At 41.2% G+C, this 9,936-nt stretch overlaps 1 protein-coding gene across 1 annotated transcript; it reads left to right on the top strand.

Annotated features, from left to right (window-relative positions):
- The first annotated feature begins 8,476 nt into the window (after positions 1–8,476).
- LOC141588130 (uncharacterized) lies at positions 8,477–9,622 on the top strand. Its single transcript, XM_074409584.1, has one exon. It carries the CDS (start codon positions 8,477–8,479, stop codon positions 9,620–9,622), a length of 1,146 nt encoding a protein of 381 aa, XP_074265685.1.
- The last annotated feature ends 314 nt before the right edge of the window (positions 9,623–9,936 follow it).

Here is a 9,936-nt window from a genome sequence, read left to right as displayed (position 1 = left end):
ATTTTCTTGAGGATCATGACGACATTCTTGTTAGCTGCCCCTACCGCGCCATTAGTTTGAGGTCTATAAGGCGAGGAATGGTGGTGTTTGATTTTGTATTTGGCTAGCAATTGTGCAGCTTTGGCTTGAAAATGTGACCCATTGTCACTGATGATCTCATGTGGGCAACCATTTCGACAGATGATATTGGTTTGTATGAACTTTGCCACATGTTTGGCTGTAAGAGCAGTGTAGGATGCTGCTTCGACCCATTTAGTAAAATAGTCGATAGCTACCAAAATAAAACAGTGACCTCCTGTTCCAGGTGGAGTGATCTTCCCAACGATGTCGATTCCCCAAGCGGAAAACGGCCAAGGAGATGTCATGGTGTAAAGCATTGAGGGAGGGATATGTTGCACATTCTCGAAGATTTGGCAATTATGGCAATGTCTGATGTATTTAATACAATCTGGCTCCATTGTGGTCCAGTAATATCCTAGACGCGTGATTTTCTTTGCCAGCATGGGTCCACTCATGTGAGGACCGCATTCTCCATCGTGAACTTCTTCCATCACTTTTTGTGCCTGTGATTGATCAAGGCAACGCAGGACGACACTAAGAGGTGTTCTTTTGTACAATTTGTGGACACGGGGGCCCACGGGGGCGCTTGAGAAACAAGCGTTTGCATTTGTGGAGTCGCCACCAATTTATTGTGGAAAATTGGAAACCGTTCGAATAATTCGCGTCACGTCAAGACACAAAGTAATGACATAGACACTAAGAACTCGTTACCCTTAGCATTCTATGTCTAGAATGACTCTCGTGGATGCTAATGAACACGAATGTTCACAGAGATCTGGAGTAAGGGGTGAGGGTACGTATTAGGAAGTCCTTTTAATGAACACCTAATCCCGCCCGCCTTGATAGCGGCCTCTACTAACGATTATGGAAATTATTCATACTCGATATGCTGTCGATTATATGCATGCAATGCAACAAACAATAGATTAATCCTAGCATGTGAGAATTAACTAAGTCGGTGAACACGCAATTTAGTATACATTAATGTCGAAGTAAGGTTTAAAATTAATTACATGTGAGAACAAGTAAATAAGACATACAATACAATAAATAAATAACGGTAATTAAAATTACAATAAATTACAACTGTTTAGTCGATTTACGTCAAAAATATATTTAAGACGGATAATTTGAGAAAAGCAAGAGAAAATAAATTAGGATAAAACGGACAGATTAGAGGTGATATTAAGATTAATAGTCAATTAACACGTAAACTAATGAATTAGGTCAAAGCAAGAACGGAAGTTCAGAGACAGAGCTCAATCCGGAACAGGCGCAGCAATGCTGCGTCTCTTGGAAGAGGCGCAGTGGTCACTGCGTCTGTTCCTGAGGTGAGTTCTGGCCGTGAAGTCAGAACTGCGTGTTGTTAATGTTCGTTGGTGTATTTAATGATCGATTATTGATATTTGACTCGGATAAAAGTGATTTAACATATTATTAACATGTGGATTGGTCATAAAAGCGGTGAAAATGAATTAAAACTAACGAGAACGAATTAAGACTAATTAAGAATTAATTAGGACTAATTAAAATGAGTTAAGAATTAATTACAAATGAATTAGGGTTATTTATTAATTGAAAGGCTTGATAAACTGAAAATAAACGATGAAACATGTACAAAGATCGAATTCCAGAGACTTAATATGAACGAATCGAATCTCCAAAATCCGGGTTTGATTTAATGACGAAAACCCGCAAATATTGATTATAAGGGATTTAAGTCGGATTTTAAAGACGATAAATTATTATGAATACGTATTAGCAGATTATATATGAATGAAAGAAAAACAAGAAATTAAGACAAAAGGGACGAATTAACAGAGGACGGAGGAAGAAGAAGAAAAGCAGGAACTGCGGCAGCCTCTGGAAGAGGCGTAGCAAATGCTGCGACTCTTCGAAGAGGCGCAGTAGTTGCTGCGTTTCTTCTCGACATCTGCCCATAGTTAATCCGTAAAAACAATTTGATAAAAGGGTTTTTAGAAATCGTTCTTAAGCATATTTTTGACGTAAATCTTACATTAATTGGTACAATAATAAAGTACAATAATAAAAGATAGGATTTACACCCTCAGACTTACATGTTTGACGAAACGAGATTAACTAAGTTAACGTTTAGTGATTGCTCGACTCGAATGTATGATGAAAGTGCCCTCTTAAGAGGATTTAGATTAAATTGATTGATTAATTGAGTGTAGTTGGTCAAATTGGTCGGTCATGCAACGTGACTGGTACTCAGAAGGATCCGAGCTTACGTGGTCGATTGATCAAGCACGTAGACGTCAATAAGCTTAGAGCACAGTCTTAGAATGCAAAGGGAGAAGAGAAGGGCGGACACTCGCGTGAGAAATATAAGGAACAAAGGTCCCTATTTATACTAATCACACGGAGGAATTATGGAATGACTAAAAGTTTGGAAATAAATCTCGAAAAGATCTGAAAATACGCAGAAAAGAGCTGGGGAAAAGGCGCAGCAGGTGCTGCCTCTTTCCCCAGAGGTTTCCTCTTGCGGAAGAAAGATTTCTGCGTTTCTTTTATGGAATTGCGGTAGATCTCGACTTCCTTATTCCTTAAAATAAGATATTCGGGAAATATTATACCAAAAGAATATAAAATTAAATTATGGAATAGAAATATGCGGAATATTCCAGAACATTCCGACTCGGCATTTTAAACGATTTATTAGAAAATGAAGCGGTTTTTTGACCCGGACTCCAAATGAACTCTAATTACTGTCAAAACGACCGTAATGGCGCGTAGATGAAGACCAAGGGGTAGACATAAGTATTTGAGCTATTAGTTGACGATAAACTTACGAACTGTCATAAATCGTTCCGTGTACGAAACATGCGGCCCAATCATCACCGGGTGGCTTGCGGGAGGTGCAGAAATGAGGTATCTACAGAGCCCCCACTTTGAATGAGGCTTGGACAAGGCGAAAGTCAAAGTATAGCCATCAGGTCAATCGAAGATTACAACCTGACGACTATGGCGACGCGAGGCAGCTCAAGGGGTCTGAGCCAAGGACCTGTCGTCGGGAACATTTTAGAGTCTGTCGACTCTCGGGGAGGGTCGTTTAAAGTCCATTAGACTACGTAAGGAGGCTCGCCAGCCATAAGAAGAAATCATACCTGAGACTTCCTTCCCGAGATGCTTTCGGAGGTGCGTAGGAGCTAAGGCTAGGACCTAAAAGATATATAAGGGTTGTGCTAGGGGTGTGGGACACTAAGAGGAAAACATCGACGAGAATGGCGGCCTATGGGTAACCGTGGTTTAGGCATATGAACCCGAAAAAAAAAGCGAACCTAAAGGGTTAGGATCCTATAGGTGAAGGCTAGGTGTGGGAACATGGGTAGGTTGGGAACCTAAAAGAAGGTTGGTATGAGAACATCCGGAGAATGATACCTTTGCCGAACTCCAAGGGGGAACAAAACATAATATTGAGGGCAGCAGGACGTCGGTAGAAATTGCTGGGGGTAATCTGCTTGTGTCGGTCTCAAGCGAACTCCATATCTCGAGAAGTACAATCGGCTGTCATGAACTCTCGCTGGGAAAATAATAGGGTATTGATAAAGGCGTGTCGAAACACCTGTGGGAAATCCGCTCGTTGCTGTAAGCGAAGTCTTGATGAAATATCCTTGCTGGGTTTGATAAAGTACTGCGACGATTCACAGCCTGCTCAAAGAAAATCTGGGTCCGGACAAAAACAAATGCCCAAGAATCCAAATATATGACATATGGTGTTGGAGAAGAGGCGCACCAAATATGGGCCCACAAATACCGAACTTATAACGAACTTTTGAAAATTGAGCTGGAGGGAAGCTGGGGAAGAGGCGCAGTAAGAGCTGCGACTCTTGAAAGAGGCGCAGCATCTGCTGCGTCCTTTCCTGAGCTCATCCCTGTCCGAGTAAAAATTCGACAGAAATCGTGTTTTGTTCATAATTCAAAACACAAATTTTCTTAAAACTCTCTCAAATTCCAACAAAAATCCGTCAAAATTTGATCAAATCTTTCCATTAGTCATGACTAATCGAGGTATGTGTCTTATCCTTGCTTTAATTCTCGTATTTGGAAGTTAGAAAGTGTAAGAGAGAGAAAGTGTAATTACCCCCAAATTAAAAACCCCCAAATCAAAACCCTAACCTAATCCACCACATTCAGCCACCACCCGACACCCTCGCTCCTCTGCCGACCGGCTGCCCGCCGGAGATGAGGCGGTGTCTTTGCTCATCTCCGGCGGATCGATTTCCCCTGCCGTCGTTTTTTCTTCTCCCCGTCTGCGGTTCACCCTAGAGTGCGAAGTGCGGTACACCGTCGTCTCATCTCGTCTGTCGTTAATGTGGGTAAGCGAGGTCTTTATGAACCAGTGGCGAAATCAGTGCGACACTTACCTGTTTTTCGCATGAGCTGATCCTGGCCTTTTAATTAATTTGATTGATTTTTGATGAAGGCTTCGCATCAGTCCAAACCCAGTTTACACAAGTAAACATCTTTTGTAGACAAAACCAAAAGAAAATGGTAACAAGCCGGTCCAATGGTCGCTTCTTCTCGTGATTTTGGCGTGGTAGTTGTGTCATGGTGATTGATCATAGCCATTGCTTTTATCCAGTTGACTAGTAATCATCCTTGGCTTTTCTGAACAATAGAAAGGACAAGCTTCAGATATCAAATGCTTTAATGTTTCCCTTTCACATTGGCTGCGTGTAATTGTTAGCGGTCAACCCTTTGGTCGGATTTTATTTTCATATAAATGGTTCGGACTCCATTTGTGTCGGACTCCCGTCCCTCCGTACCCTTGTCCTGTCACCGAAAACCATATTTGCAACCTAGGGGTGATCCCCCCATTCCCCCCACCCCTGGTTTGGCCTGTTTATTGTGTTCTTGTGTCTCTTGTGTTTTGTCTTTGTCGTCCCTTTGTCCGGCCTTTTGCTTGTATGGCGGTGGTCCTGGGAGGTGTCGTTTGGTGAAATTGGGTGTCTTTTGCGGGGTTCATGTTCAGTGCTACTCTCCTTGTTTTTTGCCTTTTTTATGGTAAGGGTCTGTGTTGTCCCTTGGCTCTTGGCTGGGTGGTTACTGTCATGTTGGTGTTTTTTCGACTATTGGGGTGGTTGTGGTCATGAGGTCTGTTACTTAATTTTCTTGGGTATGTTACGGGAATTTTATTGGTTCTCTCTAGTGTTGGTTGGATGTGTTGTGCGTGTTTGAGATTGATTTGGTAAGGGTTTGTAGTGGCCTTTTCGCTCCGGTTTTCAATTGGTTTTCTGTGAGACTTTTGAATGGCTACTGTTTTCTTCTGACCACCTCTGGTGAGCCTTTATGGGTTGGTTTCGTGGTGGGGGAATCGATGGGTTGTGTCGATATGAGCCTGGTGTGGAGTTGGTTGGTATTGTTGTGGTGGTTCTTCTCTTTATGAAAGGACTTTGTTGGAATGTTAGGGGATTTAATAATCCCCTTGCCCCTACAATCGCTAAGACTAGGGCGCTTCTTTCAAGTACTTATTTTGATTTTATTTTCTTAGCTGAGACAAAATGTAAAGTAGCTTTAGTTGATCCTATGTTTCGTTCTTTTGGGTTTTCTCGGAGTTTTGGTGTTGATGCTGATGAAACCAAAGGAGGTCTCTGGTTTGGTTTTAGACATGATGCCAATTTTGAATGTCTTCTAGCATGTCAAAACTTCATTATTATCAAAGTCACGCAATGTAGTGGTAGTTTTTGGTACTTATGTCTTATCTATGGCGAACCAGTCACCCATAAACGTGAAGCTGTTTGGAATGATCTTAGTGAATGGATTCGATCTTTTGACAACCCTTTCCTCCTTATAGGGGACTTTAACCAAGTTGATTATCAAGAAGATAAATGGGGAGGTAGTAAGGGTCGGATTCCGGGGGCTGCTCTTTTTAATAAATGGAAAGCTGAGCATCTTCTGATGGATATTCCGTTTAAGGGGCCAAGATTTACTTGGTGTAATAAGAGAGAAGATCATAGTGTAGTGTTGGAACGACTTGATAAGGGTTATGGATCGTGGGATTGGAATGATATTTTTCCGAATTCGTATTACTCATCTTCCTATTCAAGTTTCGATCATCATGCGCTATTATCTTTGAAACAGATTTAATTACTTGTAATGGTAGAAGACCTTATCGTATGGAGGCTTGGAACCTGGATTATGAGGAATGTATTAGCTTGGTTCATAACGAATGGACTGAGCCTGTCTTAGGCTCTGCCACCGTCAGAATGATACGTAAGTTATCAAGAGCTAGAAATTGTATGCGTCTTTGGTCTATTTCCAAGAGAAGGAATGGAATAAGAAATGGAGTGATTTTGATGACAATCTGGTTGAAGGGCTCCACGAAATTGAGACGAAGGGAGTGACTCGAACTTTCACCACTGCATATGCTAGTCAAGTGGAGTATGCTAAAGTCTCGGCTAAATATTGGAAACAGAGGGCCAAGATGAAATGGAACACCGAGGGAGATACATGCTCCAAGTACTTCTTTAATTGGGTTAAGGGTAGGGCAGGCAGGAATTACATTGCTGGGATTAAAATGGATAATGGGGAGTGGAATTTTGACAGTGAGGGTATTAAGGGATTATTTGTCCAATTCTATTCTAGACTCTTTCAGGAAGGAGCGAATCAGATCACTTTTGATGAGTACCACCCTACTGTGAGAAATTTGTTCAATATTAATAAAGAGTTCCTTTCTCCTGATGACAGAGATGCACTTTGCATTCGTTTTACCCCTAAGGAGGTTCGTACGGCTGTGTTTCAACTTGGTCCGTTAAAATCTCCGGGACCTGATGGTATTCCTGCTATCTTCTTCCATAAGTGTTGGCATTTTATTAAGCATGATGTTGTTGGGACTGTCTTGGCTATCCTCAATGGTAATAGCTCACCAGAATTTCTGAATAAGACTTTCTTAGTTCTTATCCCGAAATCTAGTGCCCCTGAAACAGTTGATAACTTTCGACCGATTAGCTTATGCAATGTTATAATGAAAGTCATTACTAGATGTATCACTAACCGATTGAAAAAGTACATGGGAAAACTAGTGGGTGACTTTCAAAATGCTTTTGTCCCTGGGAGGAATATTGGTGATAATATTTTAATTACAAATGAAATATTACACAAAATTTCTTCATCTAAAAGTGGTAGGATGGGTAGGATGGCCTTTAAGGCTGACATGAGTAAAGCCTATGATCGGTTGGACTGGAACTTTATCGAGGGCACGCTTCTCTTGATGGGATTCCCTCCTAATTTCATTCAGCTGATTATGAAGTGTATCACGACGGTGTCTTATGAAATTCTGGTTAATGGAGTTCCTTCGAGACGTATCCACCCAAGTTGCGGCCTTCGTCAGGGCGATCCTCTTTCCCCTTATATTTTTGTTATGTGCACGGAAATTCTCTCGTTAAACATTCTACGTATGGAGAAGGAGGGGATTATACGAGGAATAAAGATCAGCAGAAATAGTATCCCTGTCTCCCATATGCTTTTTGCGGATGATTCTATGTTTTTTATTGAAGGTAATTCTAAGAGTTGCGATAGCCTTGACAAAGTTATTAAGGATTATTGTCATGCCTCCGGCCAGGTTATTAATGATAATAAGTCCTCTATGATGTTAAGTTCGAGCTCTAGTCTGTCCTTTGCTCGAAAATGCTTGAAAACCTTCAACATACCGTGTAACACTAATTTGGGATCTTACTTGGGTATTCCTACGGACGTGGGACTCTCAGGTGGGATTAAAAGTAAAAGGGAAATTTTTGAGTTTATCATTGATAAGGTAAGGAAGAGATTATCTTCATGGAATTGCATTCTTCTATCGTCGGCGGGTAGATTGTCGTTGATTTCTTCTGTCTTGTCCTCCCTCTCGGTTTACTTTCTATCGGTATTCAAAATACCGGTAAGTGTGACAAAAAGATTAGATGCTATTTTGTCACATTTTTGGTGGGCGGGTCATAAGAAATCTCCCTCTATTAGCTGGTGTAGTAGGCTTTTCCTTAGTCAACCCAAAAGGAATGGTGGTCTGGGTATTAGACGTATGAAGGAGTTCAACCAAGCACTTCTAGCAAAGATTGGATGGAGAATGATCACTCACCCTAATTCTATTCTCTGTAAGTCTATTGGTGCTAAATATGGCCTAAAGTGGCGTGATGGTGATCTGCTTTTTAACGATGGCAAGAGTAATTCTTCGTGGGGATGGAAAGGTATTGTTTGGGGCCTTCAACTCATCAAACCTCATTTAGCATGGAACTTCTCCTCTTTTTCCGACCTTGGTGTTTGGAATACTAAATGGGTTCATGGAACGGTGCCGAAACCACGTTGTGTTGAGCTTCTTACTGATTCACCCAACTTGTGTAATTTGAGAATTAAAGATCTTATTTGCAAATGAAAGAATAAATAGGACCATAGACTTGTGTCTATGTCTTTTGATGAAACTTCCATTAAGGACATTCTTGCTATTCCAATTCGATGCTCTGAAGGCAGCGACATCTTCTATTGGTCTGCCTCGTCATCTGGGAATTACTCAGTTAAGATTGGCTATCACATTGCTCTTCAAAATTACTGGAACACTTCAGCTTCCCCGAAGGACCGATCAAGAGTTCCTGCTGCATGTATGGGTGTCTTTCAAAAAATCCTTTGGAACCTGCCAGGGCCGAAAAGCTGGATCATTCTCTTATGGAAACTTCTCACGGAATCGTTGCCCACTGGGGAAGGATTCCTAAGGAGGGGCTTTGATGGTCCTTTTACTTGCGTGCTTTGTGATTCACAAGAAACGGAATCACCGGAACACCTGTTCCGGGACTGTTCATTTGCTAACAGAGTTTGGGCTGGAAGTCTCCTGGGGATTAGGGCACAATCAGGGGATAATTTGAGTCTCCGGTCTTGGGTTTGCAATTGGCTCTCCGTTCTTTTTAAGGCTGACAATAAGCATGAGGCTTGTCTCTCCTTTTTGTGTACCATTTGGACTATTTGGGTGGTAAGGTGCAGAAAGATTTTTGATAGTACCGAGTGCTCCCCTATTGGTGCTATCTTTCTTTATCAAGACTCCCTTAACTTAGCTCTTTCTGCTGAAGATGGGAAACCGGGGTCCATAGCTTTTCAAACACAGATAGAGGAGGACTTGACTAAGCTTAGGAATGAAGTACCCTTTCCTCTGATTCAGAGTTCTGTGAGTTGCTCTCGGTCTCATATTTATGTGGATGCGGTGTGGTCTAAGGAGTTTGCTGCTGGGTTTGGCGGATGCATCCTTTTTGATAATGATATTGTTTCTGAATTCTGTATCAAAGGAATGGCAGAGAATGCTGAACAAGCGGAAGCTTTGGCAATTAGGGAAGCCTTAAAGTGGGCGCTCTCGCGCAACATCCTCCATATTAACATTTTCTTTGATTGTCTACAGGTTCTTGCCCAAGTCCTACGATTCTCTCAACTCAAACATTGGACAAGGAACACTATTGACGATATAACCAATCTAGCGGCAAACTTTCATTGTATTACTTTTGCTTATGTTCCTAGAATTTGTAACAAAGCCTCTCATAGGATAGCTAAGCGTGCTATTAATATGTAAGTCTCGTTAACCCGATTGTCAAAAAAAAAAAAAAAAAAAAATTCTCGTATTTGCTTGATTTTGATCGAAAAAATTAGGGTTTTCAACCCAATCATTTCGAAAATTTGGGGCTTTTCCCCCAAATGGATTTGCCTTGTAAAATTGACATTAGAAATGGATAATTGGTAATGTTAGGAACATAACCATGTATTCTTTTTGAATTTTCGTTGAGTATTGAGCATTTGAGTGAAATTGAGACGATTCCTCAGCTATTTCGAAAATCACTTCGAAAATGGCCTTAGGATTGCCCATTTTTGATGAAATTTGTTTTTTTG

Source organism: Silene latifolia, chromosome 6 (assembly GCF_048544455.1).
Source record: "Silene latifolia isolate original U9 population chromosome 6, ASM4854445v1, whole genome shotgun sequence".
In the NCBI taxonomy this organism is placed as follows: domain Eukaryota; kingdom Viridiplantae; phylum Streptophyta; class Magnoliopsida; order Caryophyllales; family Caryophyllaceae; genus Silene; species Silene latifolia.
Note: the sequence above shows the minus strand (reverse complement) of the source record. Positions and strands in the feature narration are given on the sequence as shown.